Consider the following 27,676-nt stretch of genomic DNA (forward strand, 5'->3'; position numbering starts at 1 on the left):
GAATACTGTGAGATTCCTGTGAGTCCATTTTTCCAGCCTGTTGAGTTGTCTGTGAATGTGATCTCAGCTGTCTGGTGTATCAGCCACTGTTCACAGTTGTGTACAGTCAGCAAAAGAAAGCAAACTCAGACCTTAGTTTTGTAAATTGCTGCAGTGGTACTGAAGATTAGGGCTGAAATAGGTCAGAAGGAAGTGTCTTGTGGGGACTATTAACACACTTTCTTTGTGATATTATCAAGGAAAAATAAACATGTAGAAGCATCAAGAAGGAAACATGACAGCTGCTGCCAAAGCAAAATTGGGAAATGGAGCAGTAAGTGATTCATATTTGGTGTTTCATAAATAAATCTGTTTACCTATGATAGAAAGGTTTGGATTGGAAGAAACGTTCAAGGATCAAACCAAACCCCTCTGCCATTGGGACAGGAACACCTTTCACAAGACAGGTTGCTCAAAATCCCATCTAAACTTGACTATGAGCACTTCCAGGGATGGGGCATCCAGTGGCTCACCACCCACAACATAAAAGTTTTGTGATTGTGTCCAATGTAAACTTACCACCTTTCAGTGTAAAACCACAGCCTCTTGTTCTGTAGCTACAGGCTCTGGAAAAAAGTCTCTTTCTGTTTTCTTACAGACACACTTTGTATCTAAAGATCTCAGTAAGGTGTTCCTGGAGCCTTCGGGCTGAACAAGCCCAACTTTGTATTTTTTTCTTAGGAAAGGTGTTCCAGCCCTCTCAGATCATTTTTGTGGGCCTTCTTTGAACCTCCCGTTAATGTCTTTCTTGCACTATAGACCCCAGAGCAGGGCATGGTACTTCAGTAAGCATCTCACGATGTAGAGGGAAGAAGAGGAACAGAACCACTTCCTTTGACCTGCTGGCCAAATTCTTTTTATGCAGCCCAGGATACAGTTTGCTTTCTGGGCTGTGGATGCAGTAATCCAATGATTTATCTTCCAGCCCCCGCCAGTCCTTTTCAGCAGGGCCATTCCCAAGCCCTTCATCCCCCCAGTCTAGGAATTGTCACAGGTCAGTGCCAGACATTGTATTTGGCCTTGTGGAACCTTTTGAGAACCTCATAAGATGGTCCCACTTCTTGGGCCTGTCAAAGTCCTTCCTGATGTCACCCCTTCCCTTAAGTGAATCAATTGCACTGCTTGGCTTGGTGTCATCTGCAAACTTGCAGAAGGCACAGTTTTTTCAGTCCCATTTCCTGTATTATTGATGAAGGTATTGAGTAGTGTTGGTCACATTTTGGGCTCCTGAGGGACTCAGCTCATTACTATTTTCCACAGAGGTGTGAAGCCATTGACTCTTTGGGTTAAGTTTCGTTGACTCTTCAGATGCAGTCATCCATCCAGTTCCTCATCCATGTAATAATCCATCCCTCAATGCACAATTTCTTTGAGTGGCAAGAATTTTGTGAGGGGCCATATCAAAGAAATGCCAGAAGCCTTAAGTAAATGGTATATTTTACTCTTCCCATGTCCACTTCTGTAGAAGAATGTGAATATATTCTTCCAAGTGCTTGTTTGTTGTCCTGAAACATGTTCTTCCCTATAGCTGAAATACTCTTTAGAAAGTCCTTACAGAAATTTAAATGTAAGTATTATTTAACAGCTTAGAGTTGGAAACTCTGTTGAGTTTCCTCCTGCCAAATTTGACTGCTCATACAGTGGATTGTACATACAGAGCTGTTGGCTTTTTTAGGATGAGGGATGGGATGTGAAAGGAGCATAGTCTTGAGTTACTTCCTTATTTGAAATATTGGTTTTAAGAATATTTCTAAACAGTGAGGGAAAAGGTTATTCCTTGATCAACTACCTGTACGTGCTCAGACAGTGTCCCTCTTGTGTTTAGTGGCTGCAGATATTTGATGCAGGCACTCATTTCCCTAAGAAATTCAAGGAAGTAAATGAAAGACTGGAAGATGTTCCTTTGGAAAAGAAGTGAATATGATAATGAAACTGAACCCAGTAATATGTGTTTTTCTCTCATGTCTTTTTGTCTGCTTGAGTTGAACAAAATCACATTTCTTCCATTTTACAAAAGCTGACATGAAATAGCATCCTTTACATTTTAGCTCTCTAAATGTCTTGCGTTTTCCAGATATTTTTTCAGAACACCTCTATGGAAATTGGAGGCAACTGTTGATAGTATTACTGATGCTAGTGCTGATAAGATTTTGGAAAAATTTTTCTGTGTTTATTTTTCAAGTGTTTATTTAGAAAAAGCACAAGAGAAGACAGCTCTTGTAGTCTGGGACAAAGCATAGCCTTTTTTCCACCATTCATTTACAGTAATATCTGAATTTTTAATTCAATGCTTTTCAAGAGATACAGAAGAGTACATTATACATCTGTTTATGAACAGAAGAATGCTCTAAGTGCTTAATGATAAGGATTAAAAACCATATATTTAAGTGGAAAAGGTGTCAAAGTAAAATCAAAATCAAAGTTTGAGACCTCACCAGAGCTGCTTTAAAGTGATGAGTGGGATTGTAAGAGCTTGTTCTCTGTCTTTATGAGCAAGGAGCCTAAGGGAGACCTATCACTGTTTAATTATAGGAGCTCTGTTTCACAGAGACATACTAACTCTGTCTTTGGAAGTCTTTGTCGGAGATTGAAAATCTAATTCTACATTTTAAGTCTTGATTAAAGATCTCTTCATAGCTGGACTTTGCCTAAACTGTGGGAGATAAAAAGCTGTACTACCTTTAAAATTGTTAGGAGGTGCTTGCTCAGAGACAAAAATGCTGTTTTTATATGCCGAGTTTTGGGTCTTTACCATTTAGTTATGGAGACAGTGGGAAATAAAAAACTGAGGTGATAGAACCTACATCTAAACAGTACAGTAATATGAGTTTGTAATTCCTTTTCTCCCTTCGCAAATATGAAGAACTTCTGGGTTTGTAACAAAATGGTGGGTGAACTACAGATATTTTTAAAATCACTGCTGTGGCTAATTATCTTAAGTGCAGTCACTTAAGTATGCATCATTGCACTCTTCTCTACCTTCCCACTTTCCTCTGAAAGTGGACACAGCCTTTGCTCTGCAAGTAATGATAATAATTGGTACTAAGACAGACCTGTTACTCATCCTTTTTTGAGCACATTTCTTATGGCAGATGTCTAGTTTTTAATTAACTGCTAATGAACATGCCTAGTAGACCATGATACTGCTGCCAGCCTACTCCATTTTATATCTTACTGCTGCTAAGCTTTAAAAGGTTACAGAGCAGGCATTAGTGTCTTTGAAGTGATGGGAAAGTGATTATATGCATAACATAATTATTTGTAGGATCTACTATGGCAAATGTTTAGTTACTAAATGCATCTGGTGAACATTGCTGTTATCCCTCTCCCTATTCTTTATTTTCTTCCTTTGTGTGCAGCACATATTCCTATTATCCCTTCTACAAAGATAATACAATATGCTTTTAAAAATTACGGTTTTTAAATAAAAATAATATGAATTTCTGGAAAGGATCATCTTTATGAATGATCCTTCATCTCTTAGGGAGAACTTCAAACCTGTTATGAATAAATAACACATAAGCAATAAATCAGTATATTAAAGGCCTGAACAGCAATGAACATCAGATAATAAACATGAAATCAGATCATAACTTTGGTGGCTTAAAAGACCATGATCAGGATTTCAGTTTTAAGTCAGTTTCATATAGTGCCATATTTACAGATCTTTGTGTACCGTGCCTGTAACTAAACATTTGCAAAGCTACAAAAATGTGCAGGGCAGCTCTGCAATGCACTTGCAGCTCTCACACCACACCTTGCCCATTGCTCCCCCCTATCTGTGTGCAACACCACCAGAGAGCACAGGACCCAACCCTTCCACTCTCAGCTTAAGAACCTTTTATAGAGCATTTATCTGTTCCTCATTTCTCAGACTTTCATAATGTGTGGTATGTAGGCTACAAGCCAGAGCCAGAGAAATGGTAGGTAACATGCCCCTGACATTTCTTAAAATGTTAACTTGTGCTTGTTGAAATCAAGTGTGTTAACTTGTTTGCTAATTAAACCCAAGCAGGATAGAGATGAATAAGGGTTATCCTCCTACACTTCCCAAATCGTAGGGGCAAGAATGGAAACAATTTAACTCCTGTTCCCAGTTTCAACCTTCCCGTAGTCACTCTGCAAAAGAAGCTAGTTTGGGTTTATTGCTGGAGAAGGGAGGAGCCTTTTTGCCATGAAATGAGTTTGGAAGGAATAAATCAATTTTTATTCTTAGGCAGTTGCACATAAAACTAGGTAATGTGGGGTGATAGTGCAGCTGGGGACAAGTTAGACTGATGCCAACAATGCTGCACAGTACTGCTCATTGAAGTTGCCTCAGAGCTAGAGTGCAGATGACTGACCTGGCTGAAGTGGTCAGTGAGGGAGGAGGTGACTAAGTTACCATCTCTGAGAGAGACAGCCAAAATATCAGGTTATCACCTGTTTTGAGGAAATATGCTAGAAACTACTGAAGTCTTGTTAAAGTCAGTGTGGAGAGGGATGTCATATTGCTCTTTAGAGGCTGTATTCAAAAAACAGGCAAAACCTCCAAACCAAACCTCTACAGACCTGTCAGACCTTACAGTGCTCCTTACTGATAGTTCTTCAGTTAAGTGAAGCTTCTCTAGCAAAAACTGTTTGATATTGTAGAAAGTGGTCTACTGTGTTAACTACTTTAAAATCAAAATGATTCCTAATGCTTCCTTCAAAATGTTGTCTTTTGTAAACACATTAAATTAGAAGAAGAAGAAGAATAAGTTCTCTTTTACCTTGTTTCTAAGCAAACTGAGAAGGGTGATGATCAGATGTATGTTTTGAAGTGTATACTAGCATGGCTTTTTATGCAGCATTCAAAAATAAATTCCTGATATGTGTGTGAGAAAGATTTGATAAATATGTGGCTTTACAGAATTGACTAAATGGATTGTGGTAAATTTAAAGATTGTAATTTAGAGATTACAAGACAATTAAAGATTGTCTTGTAATTTAAAATAAGTAAATGCATGACAGTTGGGACAGCAGAAAAGTGAAAAATTAGCAAGTGCAGTGCAGAGTTCTTGAATGTCAGACCCTGTGTCTGCATAATTTTATAAACAGCTCAAGGCATGTCTTAGGATGGGGTTATGAGAAGTAAAAGTGTAGGAGTTCAGTAGTAATATATATAAATAGTGATAAATAAATTCATCCTTGTGCCAGTAGATGTTACACAGGTATTGTTGACTGGTTGTCTTGAAAGGACTTCACACATAAAGAAACAGATTAAATATTTCTGCATTATTTTGAGTTGAGGTTTTTTTGGCATGAAATATTGTAAACTGCAGTCCTGGAATGATTTCAGTAGCTACCAGCAGTACTGTAAAAATTTTACATGCTGTTACAGGACCACAGCATTCACCTGGTCAAACTTGAGTTAATCCTGTTCAGACATATTTTTATTTGTCTCCTTTTTGATCCCATGAATTGGATGGCACTCTAGCTTTTTCCTGGTATCTGCCTTGAGCAGACGGACAGTGGAGAGTGGCCAAGGTGGAGAGGATTGTTCTATCTTCTATTCATATGTCCAGACACAAGGAAGCAGGAGAGAGAGGCAGAATACCTGTTAATCTGGAGCAGATTATGGGAGCTATGACTAAGATAAAGGTGTTTTTGAAGCTTCATTTTCTAAAAAAAACTCTGTGCTAAGCATTTTAGGCAAATTAAATGGATAGCTGAACTTGGTAAACATTAATAAAACCATGGAAGCTTTAACTAGAAAATATCTTAATATTTAAACTATGGGGAAGACGTTCTAATGTAAAAACTCTGTTTCTAAAATTACGTACGGATTATTTTAGCAGATTGGTTACAGGGTTGTGTGTCCACTCATTATGATTTTGATCTTGCAAGCTCCTTTTAAAAGAGGTGGATGTATTCATTAATACCATGTTTCTTGTTGAGAATTCCATGCTATCTAAAGTACCTGGATTTTCAGCTCAGAGCTGGCTCCTAAACAGAGCATTAAGTCATGAATAATTTCCCTTCTTTCCCTTAAAAACCTTGGCTAGAATAAAATACAAATTAAACTTTACTAAATATGGAATTCATCGTATCTTTTACATTCTTTAATATTTAGGATAGAAAGATACTTGCTGTTTCCAAACTGGGGAAAGAGAGGGATGTGAGTTTAAACCAATCTTGCTGCTGGAACATTTTTTTTTTTCAGAGCACTGATAGGGCTTTCTCTAGGAAGGGAAAGGTGTTTGATTCTTCTGCTGCTGTTCTTTGTTGTCAGAGAGGCTGTGGTGGGCAGCAGCTGCCCAAAACAACCTATAATTGCTGAACTTATGTGTCAGGCTGCAAAATAAGTTTTTCTGGGATGTGAGCAGAGTTGTCCTCAGACAGCATGATACAATGCAGTGTATATAGTGCAGTGGGTTAAAGGGGAGGGGCTAGATTAAGACGAAACAGATAAATGTCAAAATTCACTATAGATTCTCAATAATTAACCAAACTTCTGCCTTATCCTTCCCAAACTGTCTGCTGTACATTGTTCTTCTGGGGATGATGATACCACTGGGAACAGCAGCAGCAGTTGCAGGCTCAGCATCTCTCCCATGGCCATGGACCTCCAGTGCCTCTAACACCGCATCCATCAGGACTTCAGCCTCCAGGAATCCCTCCACTTGGAAGCAGTGCTGGCCTTCTTGCCCTCTCCAGTGCTTTGGGTGGGCAGTCTCACTTGGCAATAAAAGATGACAAGAAGCATCATGATGCAGACCACCACAGAGGTGAGAGGCATGGCAGGCCTGATTAGGACATTGTCAAATTTGCACATTGCTGCAAATTATATGCATCTCTAAAGAATTCAAGTTATATAGAACGAAAAAAAAAAACTGTTGGCAAACTTTAAAATGTCTGCATATAAACCACTGAAGAAAAATTCAACTTGGAATTTTTCAGTATTTTAAAGGGGATCGCTAGGTGTCACCTGCTCTATACTTTGCAGGGCCTTTTGACATCCTGGTAAATGCTTAGTTGTAATAGCAGTGGCCTGCACCATATTGTGGAAAATTGTTAAACTGCATAATGGTGATTTTTTTCAAACAAAGTAATGTTGTTAAATGGGTGGGTGGGAAGGTAGGGGGAACAAGAAGTTAAATTTTGAAGTGAATGTGTTCAAACAAAAGATTTAGATAATTGCATCTGTTACTTTAGTTTCATAAGCTTAAATTCTAGTACTCAGTTAAATATTGGGCAAAATTGCACTTGACTAATTTTTGAAAAGAAAATAATTTATTCTGTCATGGAATAAAACTAGGCTTTGTGTATGGTTAAACTGTAAATCATGTTTACAAAATACTGTAATTTTCAGGAAATCACTGTATTAGGAATGTGCAATGACTTATATAAATAAAAGCCATTTTAAAACTGTTTGTGGCTTGTGTTCTAATTTTTTTCCCCCCTTTTTTATTTCTGTTCTTGCCTCTGTGTCTGAACGGGCATGTCTGTCCATTTCTTGGTTACTGCGGGAGCAGACAGAGAGCCAGGCACAGTAAGTACCAACATTCCTGCTAATGTTTCCATTTCCAATAATGTGATAATTGGATCATGTGCTGTTTGTCTGTTTTGTCTTCCTTTTAGTTATTTTCATGATACAAGGTGTATGTGTTTTCTGTTAAGATATATCTTGGTTTTGCGGAACACCAGATCATCTGTTTGATGGACTGTATGAAGGAGTCTTGTTTCTGAGCAGAATGCTTTTAGGTAAACTTGAACTTTAGTTTGCTTGTTGAAGGCAGAAAGGGGGCACAAAGCTGCAAATCAAAAAGGACGTTGCAAATACAGCATTTTTAGTCCAGAATTAAGATTTTTAGTCTCTAGGATTTTCAGGAATTAGAGTTGGAGAACAGGTGAGAAATTAATTGTGAGAATTTTAAATGTGTCATGATGGTGTTTGGCCCTAGGAGGTTTTTTTAACTGCATCTGTTTAAGCCATACTAATGTCACTGCTGTTTAATTTATGCTTCAGGTATAACTCCTACAGTGATACTTTTTTCCCTACAGACAGAAGCTGTAATAGATTTGGCCTTCTCTGAAAATCCCTCTAAAGAACTACTTGCTGCTTTTCATGCTGTTTTGTTTTAAGTGATATTGCTGTATTAATCTGTTAGAGATGGTGCAACTTAATTCAAGTGCAACTTAATTCAAGTGACAGAGCTCATTCTGTTTGTTCACGTCAGAACAAACAGAGGTGAATTTGGGCTCTATTTTGTTCCTTTTCTCAATTACAAAAGACAGACAAGAACAAGGAAAAATTATTTGACAGATAGTTGTACAGTACTAAACTTCTGACTTTTATTGCTGCTTATTTAATATATATAAAAGGCTTGCTTGACAATTATTTACTGAAAACTATCTGCATATCTTTTTGCAGCAGTCTTTTAGTTTTAGATTACTAAGCAAGAAACATTCATTTCAGCTTTCTTAGTGTTATTAATGACAGTGTATCTGCAGAAATAATTTTAAGCTGGGTTTTTATTAAGTCTCTGACTTATTCAGGGCTTTTTGCTCAATGTGGGACATACTTCTTTGAGTGCTGTTAGTTGACTGCAGGAATCCCCAGCTAGTGGTGGCTCTATGTTTTTGATTTTATTGTTATGTTTCATGTCCTTGCCCTGGTCCCAGCTTCCTGCCCTGTCCGTCATGTAGTTTGGTTTAATTAATTTTAATTTTAAGTAATCTTGATCGAGGGTTTGAATTTAAAATCAAGTTCTTAGCATTGTGAAATTTGGACTCTGACTTACTTGTAGCTGAGAATAGTTTTTGCCTAGGGAAGGAAAACTGTCAAAAATTAAACCTCACTTTTGGGTTGTGGGAGAGTTGCAGGATCACTTGCTTAGTTTACTATAGATGTAAATTTTACTTAAACTATGTAAAATTGTTGCTGCAGTTGCTTCTGTATCCATATGTCTAACTGATGATTGATTGCTTGCTTATTACCTGAAGCAGAGTGTTTTTATGCTGGTTTTATCAGTAATTAACTTTTAAATAATCTGAGTCTTTATATCATAAAGGAATTTTGCCATGTGGATACACTGAGTTTTGGATAATACACTATGGTCATTCTGGTTTCTTTTTGTCCTCAGTAAGGATAATACTGCATAGCTAACTTAAACTTTAGTAGCTGGATACAGGTGAACTTGAGCTTAAAATTGCTTAAATACATTGTTACATCAAAATCTTAACAGTAAAGGACACCTTCAAAGAAAGAATAACTCAAGAGATAGTTAAGTTCAACTCTATGACTAAAATGATCAGCTGGGAATTATGGGCTCTTCAAACTTCTCTAATTCTCTTATATTTTTAATGGAATTTTCTTTTAATGTACAATACAGTTTTAAGGATAATAGAATATGGGTCCCACGCACACAAGGCATAGCAACAGGTTTGTTTGGTCGTTATGTGTGGTTGAAATCACTTTATAACATCTGGATCATCAAGATAAAATCAATTTGATTTTCAGAACAGCATTTTAAAAGTAATGGTGCTGCTAAAAATCCTGACAGGCATGCTTTCATCATCCAAGACACCAAACCCCAGGCAGTTTGTAAGTTACCTAAATCCACCATGATGTTTGGTATTACTGTGCAGTTCTACAGTATGATTTCCATCAAATACGTCTAGCATGACCTTCAAGCACTATCAGTAAAAGCTAAAAGCTTGAAATGTCAGTTCAAAAAGTTAAAATTTAGGTCCTGTCTATGGGGTTTTAAATTGAGGTTTTGTGACATAACTTTGGGTTAAAGTGTACTGTGACAGATTGGAGCATATTAATTTTTAAATTAGATGTGGATTTATTATTTTAAAGTCTCCTTAGATAAGCAGTAACCAGCTTTTATGTATTGTATGTGTAAAAATACACCAAAATGAGTGAAATTCTTGTATTTATAAATTAATATACAGACATGGTTTCATTATTTTTTATTTTGACCATTTTAACTACTTTTGTTATATCTAAATTAGCAAGACATTTTTCTTTTATATATTAGCTCAAGTTCCAGAAAGTAAAATGAAGAAAAGTTTTTTGGTAAATTACACTCATTTGTGTAATGAGTAACATGTAAGTTAGTAATAATAGTATACTTCCTACATGAATGCTAAAACTGTGTTGTCAGGTTTAAGTTGTGTGCCTTGGTGGGTAATGGCTGGTGGGTTTTGGCTGATTTATCTCTTAACTGTCCCAAACTGGGTCGTGTTATTGTGCAAATGCAGGCATCCCTTCTAATGTGGCAAATTCTGGCTACAGGTAGTGAAGCCAGACAAAGGAAGCAAGTTTTGCAGCTGAATCTGGAGGCTTTGGGAGATATCAATATAAAAGAACTTTGATATCCACATTTTTTCTTTAGGAAACGTGCTTGCAGCAGTTTTCAAACTCGTTGCACGTTTTCATTTATCACTTGTCTTCCTGCTATTCTAGTATCCTGTTTGGACAGCACAGAAATGCAAATGTTTTGATGCACTCTGTTGTAACAGTAGTAATTTTCAGACAGTGAAATCTTACTTCATTGTGTGCTTAGGATTTACATTAGTTGGTATTTATCTTTTGTCCTCATGAAAAATACTGAGCTTATTTTCTAAGGCCTAGGACATATTCATAAATTTTCCCAGACATTTTTTTGCCTTCATTGTTAAGCCTAAATATTGCTATTGTTTTGTAAAGCAAATGCTCTTTTCCTACAGTTGGAAAATATTCTGTGCCCTGAGCTCTGTATCCTATTCTTCATCTCCCAGTCTTGGAGAAGTTGGGCATGAAGAACTGAGTGCTCCTTTATTGAAGATATTATGTGCAAGCTGGTTTTGTTTAGTGTTTTAATTCTTTTAATGGGGGAAAGAAATCCATGAAAGTTGTTATATGGAAGTCTATCATACTGATCAGCATACCACAAGTATGTTTCTTGGACTTTTTGAAGAAAGAATGGCTCCAGAGATTGCTCATATATAAGAGCTCTGGGTTGCTATGTTGCAGTTTAGTTTGTAGCTGATAGAAGGGAGCATAAGGTAGATGACAAAGGGCAATGGGGTTGAGATGGTCTGGTAAAAGTTTTTATGGATACCTTGATTTTGACAAACAATAGCTTGAAAATACTGAAATCAACTTATTCCTTGTTAATGTCTTCTGATTGTGAACTCAATATAAATTAAAATGGTATTTGAAAAAAAGGAGAGGTCAAATAGCTTTCCATCAGGAGTAATTTGACACAAAACTTACTGACTTCATAAGTCAGCTTTTGGGTTTTTGACATGCGTGTTTGCAGTAAGCATATTGAACAAATTGAAGTTAATAATTCTGGAACAGAATAGCTTTGAGTGCAATCTTCTTTTGCCTGCCTGGGGGATATTAAAGTCCATCTTCCAGCATCTACTCTATTCCTGTCAGTAAGTCCTAACAAGGAGCAATTGGTGTTTTGGGTGTAGTTGTTAGACTTGATCCTGTTTTGCCTGCTCAGCAAGGAATTGTACCTGTTCCTGTCCATTTGTGCATATCTGTAGATAGCACTCGTGTGTGGTGCAGTGGCAGGGCAGAGGTCCCATGCATGGTTAAATAAAATAAACACAGAGGCTCTAGTGAGCACAGCAGGCAAGCCAAGTTGTTAGCTGTGGTAACTGGCTGTGATGGCTGATGGATGTACAGCGAGTCAGGGAATCGCCAAGCACAGAGCAAGCCATCAACATCTTTGGGGAAAAGGGAAGCGAGAGGACTTAGGAGCCCAGCACTAGAGAACATCTTAATTGGGATCAGGTGCAGTTGAACCATGTGCACAGATGTAATGTAAATACTGTTATTTAATTGATGTAATGATCAGCATAAAGTCAGTTGTCAGTTCTGTATGTGCTATTCTGTATGAATTGTCTGTGCTGTATTATAAGTGGGATAATGGGATAAATGAGGTACTCTCTGCCTGTACCTCTGGCACACATGGTTGAGGTTGGGAAGTGGTTCCTGTGGGGAGCAGTGTGGCAGTCAAAGAGGTGCATTTGAATAATGTGCATTATATTCCTTGTAGGGAACCTACATTCTTACTGTGCATCAGGACTAGGTTTTTGTTTCGCATTTGCCTTCTGGTGGTTTCAGTATTTAACTTTTGCTGGCAGCAGAGTTGCTTCCAGATCACAAGTTGCCTGTTGTACAGCATTTATACAGTCTGGTAATTCTGATAGGAAAACACATTAAATTGATTTTAAATTGATTTTGACCACTTCCTCTGATCTGAGCTTCATGATTTGTAAATGTTGCATTGGTAATCCTTAATGAACTGAACTCTTAAGTATGAAAGGAGTATCCTCATTAGTCATGTATCTAATCTGTTGAAATTAAGACAAAATAAAATTTGATGCTATGCAGTTTCTCTTTAGGATATAAACTGCATGTGTATATATATATATATATATATATATATATATATATATATATATATATATATATATATATACACACATTATTGCCCTTTTTGCATAAGCTGAATCATTATTGAAGAGCTATCCCAGCTGAAAATTTCTGTAGAGTTATTTTAAAAAAATTACAACCAAATTAAAAATTCTTGTCCCACTTTTGAAAATAATTCAGTTGTTAGTAGACAACTAAGTTAGTAGACAACTAGTTAGGAGAACTAAACAGATCACTCTTCAAAAGAGAAAATAAGGAAACTCTAATGTTGTGAGGCTGTTGCTGCTGCCTTCTGCTGGCCCTGTTTGACAGTGGATGTACAGCAAGTATAAACTCTACCTAGAGCTAAAATGAGGAAAGGTGGCTTTTAGTATGTTCTCACTGTTCTCTGAACCTTATCATTACAAAGGTAAGAGATATTAATAGCCCAAGGCATATATGATCATCTCTTTACCAGTTCCTGTATTCTCATTTATTTAATTTGTTCTTCAGTGTTCTGGATTTACTATTTACACTATTGTAAAATATTCATATTTTCACATTGTTGAATGAAATCTTATCTATTTGGTAGTTTGAATTATAGTGGTAGTTTACAGTAGCAAGCTGTTTTTTCTTTACCTGGTTTTAGTCACAGTTGTTAGAACTTTCTTGAACTTCTATGGGAAAAAAAGCAGGAACTTTTTAATTTTTGAGTTTACTCATAGATTTTGCCATAAAAAGAGCACAATCTTATTTGCAATTTCTGATGTAGCTGTTGGGAAATGAGCTGCTCTACAACAGCTTCCTATCATGGATGCTCTGATCACAGAGAACTGTGGTTTAAATTAATGTGGTAAGTTATAGAAAAGTGGTGTAACTATGATCCAAGGGGATATGTTTTGCAGAATAAGCTTGTGATATAATTGTATGTTAGTGTGAGAAACCAGTCTTTTGGAGAAAAAACAAATCTAATAATCTTTGTTTGGTGTTTAGGACCCAGTGGGAACTGGGATTTCCTATGTTATATTTCACAATTTTGAATTTCTACAAGACAAACAGTATAAAATATTGTCAGCATTGTCTAGGTAGTCTAAGTTAAAAAAGAAAAAAAAATCAGCTATAGTAGTTATCCCTATGGGTTGTCACATTTTGCAAGCTGTAACTCCAAATGGCAGGTTTGCTAAATTTTTTCCAAGTGTTGCCTCTTTGCCACCTTTCTGCTATTCACACTTTTTTTTAAACTAAAGTGAGGAGCTGACTTTTTTCTCTTTACTGCATTTGCTTTAATTGTTTTAATCTAAATTCTTCAGTAGAAAAATAGGTATTTTTGTTATTTTTATTAAGGAAAGTATCTCTTAACCAAAAGACTTTCTTGCTTGAGAGGAAAATACCTCTGGTCAAATTTTAACTTCTTAAGGTGTTTTTACTTCTTAAGGTGTTTCTGCTGCTTCTTGAGATGTTTCTACTGCCACAAGCATGATGGATTTAACATTAAATGTTGAAAATTAGTTTTAATGGTTTTCAGACTAGTGAATCCCTGAATTTGTGTGCATCTGGGAGGAGATAAGGGGTTAAATTCCGAATGTATTTGTCAAGGCAATTAGTTCAATGATCCAACAAGCCCACCTTTTAGCCACAAAACATTTCGGTAAAGACATTATTTTGAGCTTCTTTATACTAAATTTCAATAGACCCTCCTATATGCTTTATGTAAGCCCTTTGGCATTTGTTTAGCTTGAATAGTCATGAATAAAAGAGCTTAGAGTTGGCTTTAAAGTGCAGCTTCTGAATTAGGAAAAAGAGGATTCAGATTGCCTTATGTACCCTGTTTCCTTGTCCTTCTTCTTGGGGCTAAACATTTGTGTCTGAGCAAAACTATCTTGATGTCTTCAAGTTTTAAAGGGGAAGCTATTCAGTGCACAGTTCACTGGCTATTTGTATAAGTTGATGATATATTAAAGTAAATATCTCTGTCTCTTGGGTAGATCTAAATATGTCCTTTGAGGGCTTACACCGAAGTTCATGTTGGTATTAGACTTCTCTCTTGGGAGAGATACGTGTATGGATGTAAACTCCTGTTTACTTATATATTTATGTGAGCCTATATTTATTTATCTAAGCATGTACTTGGCTTTTAGGATCTAGGCTTACCAGGTCTTTGTGAAAGGAGATTTTTTTCTCAACCCATTCAGTATTGTTCACAGCATTAACACATCAGTGAACAAATTGCCCTCTTGCATATGCTAATCCTGCACTTAAAAGAACTCATTGTAACACATTTTAATGCTTTAGCTGGAACTGAGATGGAGATGGGAATCGGGAATCACAGGCATATCAAATTGTCATGTGACTGAAAAATGTCTAAAATGCTCTTTGGGTCAACAGTTTGTACTTAGCATAACTTAGCATGAATGAAAGCAGTCTATGTAGTTTGAGGAAAAGATTAGTCTTTGCTTTTGTCTTTTGTGTGCCTGTGTTGGCCTCAGTTTTTCAGATCAAGTCTGATTAAGCAACACTTTAGCCTTAATTTCACACTAGTAGTGAATGTTATGCTGGAAGTAAAAATATTTGATCTTTGTTTGCAATCCATTTGTTGAAGGAATCAAATTGGAGTTAACTCCAGCTAACAATTGATTACTGCATAACCGTATTCAGCACATACTTGTTATTTCAAGCATTAAAGGCAAGCTGCTGTTTATCTGTCCATACCTGCAGGTGTAGGTATCAAACTCTCATCTATTTATGATGTTCTAAAAGTGACTGATCAATCAGATTGTGTAGTAAATCTCTTTTATTATATGTAATCTGAACATTAAAAATATAATAAAATTATTGTTACTTGCTCATGAATAAACTGCAAGCCTTCTTCTTCTCCTAAACAATAAATTCAGTTGAATTAATTAGTTAAATAGATGGTGACTGACAAGTGAACTAAACTTTTGATAAGTTGAACAATGACAAGCCAAGTTTCTTAGAATGTGTGGAGCTGTATATGTTTGCCTGTTAATTTAAAACTCTGTTTTGAATTAAATTGAATTAAAAGACTTAAGTAGGTATCATGTTTCTAAAACTTCTATCACATCAATTTGAATTTTTAGGAATATATGGAGGAATCCTAAAAGGAATCTTTGATTGACCTTGTTTTTTGTCTTTACAGAGTAATTCTCTGTTGGTCCCTGACAGTCTACGAAGCACAGATAAACGCAGGAATGGCCCTGAATATGCCAATGACATCAAAAAGAGAAAGGTGGATGATAAGGATTCCAGCCACTATGTAAGCAAATCTGTGTCAAGGAAATGATTAATTTATTTGCACATACTGTCCTTGTATGAGGAGAAAAAGAGCTGTGAAGACCAAGGCAACTTTCCTATAGATGAAATAGTACATGAATATATGTGCCAGAGAGGCACAGATTCAAATCTTGGGAAGAGTAGTGACTCAGTAGTTTAGGATATTGTGAAGTAATAGTCCTCAATAGGAGTAGCTGTTTGGGATTCACTGTGCTCTGGGGCATTTTTCAGAGCTTGAGTGACATTCTTTCTGGACTCCACTAGAAACTTCAGGTTTATAAGAAATGGAGAATTTTGTTTTTGAGAGGAGTTGGTAAATTTTAATGATAAGTAGTTATTATCATGCTGAGTTATAATTACCATTACAAATTGCATGTGCTGTCAAGTTGTACCAACTTACTGAATTTTACTTCTGGCTGATAAGGCAATTTCAGCAGAAAGCAAATGGAAATGTTGAAAGTTCAGAGTTTTGTGTTCTGCATTTTTAACTAGCTTGCTTGTTGCTTGGTTTTAAAGAGACACTTCAGTGCAACAATGTGAGTGAACATCAGAAGGTTCACATAGGCTTTTGACTTGAAGTCTAAATTCTCAGCCAAAACACAGAATGGTACTTAAACAGGCCTAAGAAACTAGGACTGGTGTGAGAGAGTACTGAAATGCAAAATTCAAATCTATTAGAACATACTGCACTTTGATACAGCAATAATGTGGCAAATTGTCTGGTTTATGTGATTCAGATCACTAATTAGTTCTTGGTTACTGAAACCCAAGAGAAAATTAGGTGCCATTTTATTTTCTCAGTATTTGGTAGGGCAATTTTAATTTCTCTCCACTTGGATAATGTCTTTGAGCAGCTATTAGATATTTTAGTGCTGCTAATGGCTTTACAAGTTGTATTTCCTTTCTAATAACAATGTTTTGATTACAGAAGGGTTTGGCAAACTTCCCCATCTTACTCCCTCAACTTTAGGGGTTTGATACTCTATTGGCATTTTTCATTTTTAATATTTGGAGACTAAGCATTCTTAAGCTATGCTTGATATAAAAAGGAAGGAAAAGCTTAACTTACTTGTTTTTCTTGTGTTTCTACCATAAAGATATGTGAAGGGTGCTATTGCACAGTAGAAGCAGTTTTTAATCCACATTTTAAATGTTTCTGCCCTCTGTTCGTTTGAAATGGATTTTTACAGCTAAAGGCAGCATCAAGTTAAAAAATATCCAAGGATATTGGAAAGTTCCAGATTTATTCTAATATTGAAGATACGTGTTTTTTGAAGGTCCACCAATTAAGCAAATACAGATCTGCTGATTTTGAGCTCATTTTAGATTAATCCCTTGTAGCGACAAGGAAATACTGCTTTTGTCAAAAGGGACATAAATGAGTTGTAGGACCTGTAGCTTTTGGATCCCTAATATCCCTCATATGTAATTTCTTGGAGCAAGATTCAGCTGTTAACAGAAGGGAAGGGTTGAAACTACTTGTTGATTAGGGAGCATTTTTCAGTTCAGTTTTTGTGGGTGTTTCTTTTGGTTGGTTGGTTGGTTTTGGGTGGCTTGGTTTTGTTTTTTTAAAGCATTGTGGCCTGAAGTGAGAGAAAGTATTTAGTTTTATGTGTGAAAGCTCAGACACTTTGAAAGCAAGAGATGGAGGACAGTTGAGCAATCTTGTATGTCTGATTTGTTTGTGTAGAAGCTTTTTAACTAAAAGTACTTTTATTGGAAATGCCAAACTTCTTCCCACAAAAATTTGAAGTTTTGACATTCACTTCATTTCTTTGTTTGATTTTGAGTCAAGACTTGCCTTCTGATTGAAACACTCTGGGGTGCTGTGGAAATCACTAGACCTCGGTATCTGAATGTGTCTGCTGGGGCATCCTGGCCTCTGTTGGAGAGAGGGACCAGGAAGCACTACAGTAACAGCAATCATTAGTAGACCAGCTCAGGTGAACATCAGTCTAAGTGAAACAGTCAAAATGCAGTTTAACAAGCTGCAGTAGAACATATCTGTTTAGGAACATCCAAGTATTTTGCTTTTCTTGGGCAGAAATGTTGAAATTCCTTAGAATTTCTGAAGTTTTTTCTTCCCAGAACTTTTGATTTCAAAACTTGCCTTTCTGAAAAAAGGGGGAAAATGGTACTATCACTTTAAGGAAGATGATTCATCAAACATGGCAAAAAGCTCTATTTTCCTGAGATCTGTTTTTTTTTGGTGTTTTTCCAGGCATGCACAAACAGTACTTTCTCTAAATTAACACAAGTTTAGTGTATGAACAGAGTACCTTTCTCTTTTAGAAGTAATAACACTCTTTATGGTGGTATTAAAGGAGGGGTTTTGGACCATCTTGCTGACTGATGATGAGATCCCCATTCTTCAACTAGTTCTACCTTACTTGGGTTTTACTATTATAGCAGAAATAAGGTGTTGTGTTTCTTTTTTAATTATTGTCCCTACTGCTAATAACTTAATGAAAGGCTGTTTGTTTTTTGTTTAGGAAAAACAAAAAATGTCTGAGTGGATACATAATGTTTCTGTCTGGACTCTTATTGTACTAATTGAAATGAGCACTATATTTATTTATTTTTAATAGGACAGTGATGGAGACAAGAGTGACGATAACTTGGTTGTAGATGTATCCAATGAGGTAACTTTTTTCATTTTTGTAGTTTTGATGTTTGCCCAAAGCTGAAAGGAAAAGTACATTTAATTGTTAAAAGAAAAATAATCCTCTGTGGATATGTTGAAATATTCACAACTTCTCCTTTTTATTAGTACTATGTCTTCCTCTGAGATTTATCTGGTTGCCTTCTCAGTTTTTTCTTCTGCTGCTTTGTCCAGGTCTATTCTCTCTGCAGTTAACAATCTGACACTTCACAGCTGCCCTGTAGTGTAGAGGGTTGTGGTGAGCTGCATGTGGAAGGCTGAGGTTTTCAAACTCCTGTCTTTGAATGAAAAAGGAAGACATTATCTAATGTTGTATTTCATAATAGGGTTGTTATTTAAAAGATTACCTTAAAAATTGCTTGTATTTTAATCTCCTATGTTAAAGACATTTTCCAGAAATGCAGTTTTTCTAGAATGAAGTTATTTTACAAGATTGTAGACGTTTTTACAAGATTATAGACACTTTTTTTTTTAATCCAGGGCTGAGATTTGGTAATGGCATCAAGGTAAAAGTCTGGGTGCTCCCTTTTCTTCATCTTTTATTTCATATAACACACAGATTTAGGAAGCCTGAATATGGTAGTGAGGTTCTTCAGGTCTATGAAATGGAGAGAAGCTGGTAGGGAGAGAAGTGCCCTCAGTAGCCCAAGGTGCCCAAACAATGTCAGCCAAGTAGAAAAATGGGTGTCCAACTAGTGATTTTAGTAATCCTTTCAGAAGGTTGGCTTACAATGAAACTGCTTAATAATCAGTCAGTAGACTTATTGCCCTTTTGTGAGGTGTGATTTCTCTCTGGTGCTATTCTTATGAGCCAGAGGAGCGTGGAGAACCTGCAGAGCTCTGATAGCATTGTAACTCATGGGGCTGGCTATTTCAAGTTTAAGTAAATGCAGAGAGTGCCTCTGGAACAGAGAAAAATAATCACCTGAGAGGTGATTTCAGTTTTTTCTGTTGATGTAAGTGGCAAGGCAATTACAGATGGTGTTTAGCAAAAATGTGGCAGCTATTATGGCATATAAAGATCCTTGTATGAGCCATTCTTCCACTTAAGAGCTGGACTCAATGATCCTTGTGGGTCTCTTCCAACTCAAAATACTCTGTGAAATCTGTGAAGGCATGAGTCTACCTCTTCTTCTGAAGGTAGAGATAAGCAAGGTCTTTATGACCTCTAAGAGATTTTTGAAATGTTTATTGCAACTAGCAGAGCATGGAGAACGTACATGATAAAACCTGTGCCAAGTTCCTGCAGTTTATGTTGGTCTTCCTTACTCTTACCACATTTGCTGCACTTGCTTTAGTTTGTTCATAGGTACGCTTTGCAAGCTCTGTGCTTGAAAACAATTTATGATTATATGTAGCGTACACAATAAAAACAGATTGCTTATTATATGACTTCATGTACTTCTCTAGGTTGATGAAAGGATTTCAGTTTTTTTTTCTACAAAGATAACAAAACGTCTTGTCATTTGCACTTACTGTTTAAATTCTTCTAGTTTGGTGGGGTTTTTTTGGTTTTTTTCTCCCATAGACTCCTTAGTGGTGTTGGTGTACCAGTTTATGACACAGTTCTATGCTGTTCTTCCCTTCCCATTGTTTCTAGGATCCTTCTTCCCCAAGGGCAAGTCCCACTCATTCACCACGTGAAAACGGCATCGATAAAGCCCGCCTACTGAAGAAGGATGCCTCCAGCAGCCCAGCATCTACAGCTTCTTCAGGAAGTTCCACTTCCCTCAAATCCAAGGAAATGGGTCTGGTAGGTAGCAGTCAGTGGTCCAGCTAGTCTTTCTTGTAAAATCTGACTCTCCACTTTTCTGCAACTACTTGTGGCACAAATTACCCCTCATTAAACATTTGAGGCTGCAATTGCCTTCTGTTTTTCCAGATCTTTAAAGTATTATTGAGCTTTCTTCCTCAGCAGTGTTTTCTGCCTTGTTTTGATTTCTTCTATTTCCTACATTTCTGTCAAATGAGTTGCAAATTTATTACAAGAAGCAAGAGTTGCTTAAGTGGTGGTTTTTTTGAAAGCAATAACTTATGGTTTTACATGGCACGTAAAACCACCATGGCATGTAAAAATCACTAAGAATTCTTCAGACTTTTTTGTTAAACTCTTCTAAATAGGCTGTGATTCCTTGGAGACTTTTTCTTGTAGTATCCCTAATAATTTGATCTGATTCTCTGTGTCATGTTTTTTTTTTTTATACTCAACTATGGTGGTATTTTGGTTTTTGCAGTTAGATTTTCTGTGTCAAATAATAATTGAGATATTAATGATTTCAAACTAAAGTGGTTTGGTAATGCATACTGTATTTTCCTGAAGAAAAAGATTAGCTCAGGCATTCCTTTTTATATGTCAGTAGAAGAGGGAAAATAACTTTCTACGTTTCTTATTTTAATTTTGGCAGCAATGAAAAAGGTCAACATTTCTCTCTCACGAGTTAATGTTGTCAGCATTGTGTGGATTTATGAAAATTGGCTGAGGGACTAGGTAGTAGGTGCCCAGCATCCCAGCTGCTGTTGTGATAAATTGTATAATATGGCCTGGATTAAAAATAATACTCATTTAATTTGTTTAATGATACCAGCATGAAAAAGCCAGCACGCCTGTTCTGAAATCCAGCACACCAACTCCTCGAGGTGATGTGCCAACCCCAGGCACTAGTGCAACTCCAGGACTCCGTCCAGGCCTTGGCAAACCTCCAACAATGGACCCTCTGGTTAACCAAGCTGGTAAATGCATTACCTCATGGTTTTTTATGGTTCCAGAATTAATCTTTTTTTTACACATGTGACTGCTAACTAAATATATTGCTTTGTTCTTGATATCAAGAGAGGGCTTGATGAGAAGCAGATGTTTGGATTATCAGGAGTTTGAATATCTTTCTGTCTCTTAGTCTTCTTTGTTTACTTTTGTCTTTATCTTTTTTTGCAAATAATCCAGAGACTGAGTGTAATATAAAAAGACTTCTCAGAAGTTTCTGGTACTTATTCTGCATGCAATCTCTTCTATAGTCTTTGTCTGAATCTACTAATATTTGCTGCAGTGCACAGCTTGACAAATGCCGGGGGAAGTTTACTTTTGTTATTCAGGCTGGTACACACAGTTGCTTCAGACATGAGCTGTGTAAACCATGTCTGTCAGCTTTACTGCTTAATTTGGCAAAGAAGAGATTAATGTAAACAGGGGAATATTACAGAAATGGAAATAGGTAATGCTAGAAGAGATTGCTAGAAGTAATCAGCAAGTTCAGACTTCAGTAGATCTTATTTACACTGAAAAGAGCTGGTGGTACTGACAAATTATGGCAATGTTTCTTGACAGCGTGTGAGGGAGGAAGGTAAAGTATTTTAGGGGAGAAAAAAAAGGGGCTTCTTTCCTGTATGCAGGAATACATAAATAAACCCACTTAATTTCATGATTCTGTAGCTGCAGGTTTGCGGACACCATTGGCAGTACCAGGACCATACCCTGCTCCATTTGGAATGGTACCTCACGCTGGCATGAATGGAGAGTTAACCAGTCCAGGGGCAGCCTATGCCAGTCTGCACAATATGTCACCCCAGATGAGTGCTGCTGCTGCTGCAGCTGCCGTGGTTGCCTATGGAAGATCTCCTATGGTAGGCCATACGTTGCATGCAATCTCAGTCCTGTGAGTTGTGGTTCACTAAGAAAAGCTGCATGCTTCATTTAGCACTGCAGAATTCCCAACTCATAACAGTGCCAGAGGCTTGACAGCTTCACTGCATGCTTCACTTTGCTGTGTGGCTGAAGAAACAAATTTGCACCTTGAAAACAAAGAATTTCAGTGTATTAATGTATGTTTTCTTTGTCCTTCACCTTCATCAGGGCTTTAACTGATGAATAAAGGCCAAAAAATTATTTTGTGCTGCTGTAAATGGAAAAGGAGTTTTGGTACACACAAAGTATTTCACTGTAGCTGGGAACATCTGCTTTTTGGTTGCTGAACCACATTTGTATTCCATATAGACATAACAAATTAATCTTGAAGCATGTAAAAGTTTTTTTTTATCTGGGTCTCTGTACCTGTTTTTTGGGGTTTTTTGTGGAAATCAACCTGAGAAATTGGTCAGTGCCTATTTTGGAGCTCTGAGATCAGGTGTGTTTAGAATAGTTGCAGTTGTGGGTGTAGTAAGTAAATGGAACCTGGTAGCTAGTTATAGTGGCTGTCACACAGAATAACCTAGGGTCCTGACTCTGTAAACATGAGCTTTGTCTATGCAGAAAGTTGCCATAAACTTACCTACTTGTAAATTTGAAAAGTTGGATTTATGCTTGTCAACTTCTCATTACTGTTTCTATGACCACTTTTTTCAAACTGGTAAACAGGGCTTTTGTGTGAAAATGTACAAATTCTAAATAGCTTACACCCTCCTTTTAAAACAATAACAATGTTTATTCGAGTATAATGTTCAGAAGAAAAACTAAGTCTTTTTGGTCAACTTTTTCTGCTTGGATTATTTGATAAACATAGTCAAGATATAAAAATTCAGTGATATTGCAGTATATAAAGAGAATGTTGTTTTTTTTAAGCTGTGGATGAGCTTGTTTGCACCCCACAATGTGTCTGAGAGATCTCTCAGCTGCTGTGCCCACACAGAATGCTGTGGAGGCATTGAGATTGTAGCTGGGGCCCAGAGCTACTTTCCAGCACCACACTGTGCCAGCCTGAGTATGTGCTGGCTCTCTCAGGAGTGAAAAGCACTGGCATAGCTTGTTGCTGACATGGACTCTGATTCCAGGGCTAACACAGGACTCTCCCTGCTAACCCGGACTGCTGGGTAACGCTCAGTGTGTGAATGCATGATAAATTATTTTCTGCTTTCGTATGAGTGCTTCTATCAAAAGAATGCTCAGGGAAAAGGTCAGGGTTTTGCCCCCCAGTTGAGGGTCATGCAGTTATCTGATACTGTGGGTAAAAGCCACCTTTTGGTTAAATGCATAGTATCTTGGGAGTGGAGAAAAGAGACTTGCTGAGAAATGGATGAGAAATTCCAAGTGTAAGATTAATTCACTTTTTGTTGTCAGGTTGGGTTTGATCCTCCTCCTCACATGAGAGTACCTGGAATCCCTCCAAATCTAGCAGGGATTCCTGGGGGAAAACCGTAAGTAACTTTTAACATTTTGGTAACTTCTGCAATATTTAGAGGGAATGTTATATTTGTCAGTGAACAGGGTTTTCAAAGGGGATGGTGTCTGGTTGTTTTTAAGAGGATGTTTTAGACTTCTCTAGGTAAAACCTGCAGCATAAAAGTTCTCAAATGGTAGTTGTCATACCCCAAAACAGGTATGTATATACTTATTTCCAAGTTGTTGAAGGTATATGTTAAGGTTTTTTTTATTTCATTCTTTCCGGGGGAAGTTAAGGGGATGACAAACTAAACGGTAAATAGTGGTAAAATGTGTTAGATAAAAATATGTTGAAACTAAAATTTGCACTACATCAAGATAAATGTGTATTGCAAACTTGCAGACTCCTTGTCTGGCACTTGTTTTATCAGGCATGGGAGTCTGCAACTGATGACAGGAGGTATCTGGAGCAGTTACTTTAGCAACAGATAACACACACTTTGCATAATGGAGCAAGCTATTTAGAACTTTTGTGTGAGTGCAGCTGGAGAGCAAAAGGATGATGAAGCAGTTGTGGAGCAGGTGGTGCATAGATGTAGAAGAGGTTCCACAATAAGTATTTTTATTTAAAAGTTTTGGTTATTGGTGAAGCAGTTATTAAATTAAATGGTTCTGTGATGCTGTGACTTATTAGTGTCTCAATAAAATAAGTTCAGCAGCATACATGAAATGTTTCAGTAATTTGGCTTTGGTAGACCATTGGCCCTGAACTTAACCAGTGCAGTAGACTCATGAGCATGTATGACCTCTGAAAATACACAATTAATGTTTACATATTTCTGAACAAGTAGTCTATGTAGGTACTAAAAGAGCAAATTTGACTCAGCTGTTTTTCTGGAGAGAATGAGGCAGAGAGAACTCCTAACAGTTTTTTCAGCACTCTTTTAGAACCTGTTCTTTGTTCACACTTGGCAGTCAGTCCTGACTTCTCATTCAACAGGAGCTTGCAATTAGAGTAGTTTTTCTCTACCTAGCTACTTACATAATTTTGAAACTTATTTAACACATTGGACTTTCTGTGCAGGATGTTCATGTTTCATAATGTCTATTTACCAATCTATATTTAATTTTTCCTTTTGCAGTTTCAGGAAACATTTAGAAACTATTACTTTTAGGATGCTAAGTTGTCAGACAGGCTGTGGTGAAAATTATATACTCACGCATTTCTGTTTGCTTTGATTTTGGACTAGTGATACCTTCTAATGTCAGTCTTGCAAACATCCTTGACAGAATACCAGATAACAGGCCAAAACAAAAGTATGTTTTCTTCTGATTTTTTCCTGTAACAATAGGGAAGCAGCAGACTTAGTTTGGAAAGCCATCCTGAATGTGTTTTTGTGGTTATCCACCATGCTTCTGGGAACAGGCTTAGCTATCTTTTGACAGTGTGAGAAACCTGTTAAATCTTGGTTGTACTTAGAGTTGGTGGTGTGTTGACAAGATTAGTGAAGTGAGGGCTCAATGAGTTGGTGTTGTGTATCAAATGTGGTATATTTAAATTTAATGCAGTAAGGATCAGGCTTTGTATTTAAAACTCAGACATAGTCTTGCTGACTGTCATACAATTTGGCATACTTAAATGCTTTTGAAAATCACATAATTGAGTGGCTCTATGTTTTTACTTCTAAACAAATGTGTTCATAAGCTTTCAATAACATATTTCATTGCTTTGCAATATTTTATATTGTAATCTAGTGAAACCTATTTTTGTTCAGAAATTTTGTTCACAGAAGTTTTCTGTGGCTGAGTTCTACTTGTTACACTGTTCAAGGACAGCATGTTAAAAACATTAATGTTTTTACCACTTTATTCACACTGCTTCATATATTGCCTACTTTGATACATACTCCCTAGTCACCACTTCATTTAATATGTTCTGCAATGTTTCTAGTTAAGCCTTTATCATTACTGTAATTCTTCATAGAAAAAGACAAAAAGGTTCCCATGGGACAAAATGCATTTGATATACTGTGTGCTTTGTGTACATGTAAGGGAGTGAACATTGCACTTCCATTTCAAAACACTATGTATACTGCTCTACTTTGTATCCTGGTAATTTGGCTGAATTAATCAGGAGTGGGGGGAAACTGTGGGGGTTGCTTGGGTTTTTTTAATGTTTTTACCACTTTATTCACACTGCTTCATATATTGCCTACTTCGATACATACTCCCTAGTCACCACTTCATTTAATGTGTTCTGCAATGTTTGGGGGTTTTTGTGGTCATGTTACTTGTACATTTCTTCTAAAATTACTTCTTTGCTTATCTTAGTGAAGCAAGTCTAAAATGTCTATAAACTTGTGGAATTGTCTTTCCATTGACAGCTATAAAACAATCTCATGTTCTAGTCTTGATTGTCTAGATGCTGTCTGCTACCTGCAGCATTTGCAAGTATCTCACCTGCTTCAGGTTTTTCTCCTTTAGTTTCTGTAGAGAGCAGATATAATCATGCAAACTGGTGGAGTATGCTTTATTTTCAAAGTCAGCCTTTTTCTTGATTGCCAATATGCTGACACATTGGATTTGTTTTATTAGATATGAAGTTATAGTGAGTCTTGTTGCAAGTGCTACAGAGAATTTTTGAATTGAACTATTGAATCCCCACTCATGTGTATGCTTTAGGCTGCACATTTTTTATCAATGGTTATGATTATACTGTTTTTTCACCCAAGAGAAAATTGTGCTCCCTTCTTTCTAAAGGACAGACACTTCTGATAGCACCCAGGTTTTTTAAGCCTTGTATATTCTGAGGTCTGTTAATGACCTTGTTAGAAAAATGTGTAGCCTGTTAAAAACCCACTTGGACATGAACGTGTGGTGTCTGAGTCCTGAATGCTTTTGTTTTGATGCTTTTAAATTTGCCCTGGACTGTAAGTTTTTGGTGTGTTGTTCTAATTTTTTTTTTTTTTTTCCTTTGCATAGTCTTTCTAACAAATACTAGGCTTCTAGTATTCTATAGCTGCTGAAATAACATTCTTATGGATTTCTGGTCTATGTGAAGCATGCCTTCTAATAGCTGGATTTTGGACTAAATACAGAGTTTCAAGATTCGTGGTCAGATTTATGTCCACAGTACTGCTTCCTTGGTGTATAAAATTCTGAATTAATGTTAGTATTGAGAACAAATGTATTTCTCAGCATGTTTTCCCGGGCAGTGAAAGCAGCTGAAAATATATGTTTCTAATTTTAGTAGGAAAGGAAAACTTTACATGGTAAATGTTAAATCTTCCTCCTTCTACTTATAAGTTGACTTTTCACTGTGTTTGTGGAGAGGCATACTATACTCTTTTGGAATTGCATGATTTCAGTTCTCTTCTGTTCTTCAGATCTTCATACTTTTACAGTGAATGTACCATGACAGATATTGTAAAGGACGGCTAATTTTACTGTATTATAGGAGATTAAGGGCTGTGTGCATCCCTGCCATTTATCTCTAAATAGAATCATTTGGTGACATGTTTGAAGATGAAAATTCAGTCATTTCTGTACAAACATGTCTATACTTGTTTCTTGGCATTTTGTTCTATATGATGAAACAACACACTCAGATATTCATGTTTTTTTGTAATAACTACAATTAAAAATGAGCTGGAGTACAAAGAAAAGCTGAAAGCAAAATGCAGTTGTGAATGGAAGGAACTTTTTGCTTTTGTGTTTTGCTGTGGGGGGTACTGTTCTGCTAGTAAAAGAAGTCTGCTTGAATTGAACGGATGAGGTGGAAGTTTTTGAGGGGTTTTTTTTTTTAAGACCTTACTTTAGTAGGCAGGAATTGTGTGCATTTGTACATCAATCTGAATACTTAGAGTAGCCGGCAGGTGGTTTAGTTAATTTCCTATATTCTTGGGTAGTGAATTAATTATCCTGAACTCTCCTCAGTATGTCAGATGATACTTACTTGCTGTATACTTATTTGGAAATTTGAAAGTTAAGCTGAGAAACTGGTTTGTATTAGTATCACTTAACCATGTTGCTGTGCATAGGAATTCTGAGGGTTCTCAGTACTGCTTTGCCACACGTGAGAGAAGTCCCTGGATGCAGTAATTCAGAAGACTATTTCCATTATTCAGAAATAATATAAGTATACTATTTCTCAGAACTCTTCAAAGTAAAAGGCACGGATGTTTGTCCTATAATTGTTCTTGTCGTAATA

At 36.7% G+C, this 27,676-nt stretch overlaps 1 protein-coding gene across 3 annotated transcripts in view; it reads left to right on the top strand.

The window, feature by feature from the left end:
• Positions 1 to 27,676, top strand: part of LOC139588979 (transducin-like enhancer protein 1) — an 81,041-nt gene that overhangs the window by 34,059 nt on the left and 19,306 nt on the right. For all 3 annotated transcript variants that reach the window (XM_071424866.1, XM_071424869.1, XM_071424867.1), the window contains exons 7-14: positions 6,584 to 6,788; positions 7,536 to 7,552; positions 15,582 to 15,698; positions 18,304 to 18,357; positions 19,978 to 20,130; positions 20,963 to 21,107; positions 21,805 to 21,995; positions 23,425 to 23,501. In XM_071424866.1, the coding sequence (XP_071280967.1) occupies positions 6,584 to 6,788; positions 7,536 to 7,552; positions 15,582 to 15,698; positions 18,304 to 18,357; positions 19,978 to 20,130; positions 20,963 to 21,107; positions 21,805 to 21,995; positions 23,425 to 23,501 (959 nt within the window). The remainder of the gene's footprint in view (positions 1 to 6,583; positions 6,789 to 7,535; positions 7,553 to 15,581; positions 15,699 to 18,303; positions 18,358 to 19,977; positions 20,131 to 20,962; positions 21,108 to 21,804; positions 21,996 to 23,424; positions 23,502 to 27,676) is intronic.

This window comes from Agelaius tricolor, unplaced genomic scaffold, assembly GCF_023055355.1.
Source record: "Agelaius tricolor isolate 1412-34295 unplaced genomic scaffold, bAgeTri1.0.p SCAF_4, whole genome shotgun sequence".
Taxonomy (NCBI): Eukaryota; Metazoa; Chordata; class Aves; order Passeriformes; family Icteridae; genus Agelaius; species Agelaius tricolor.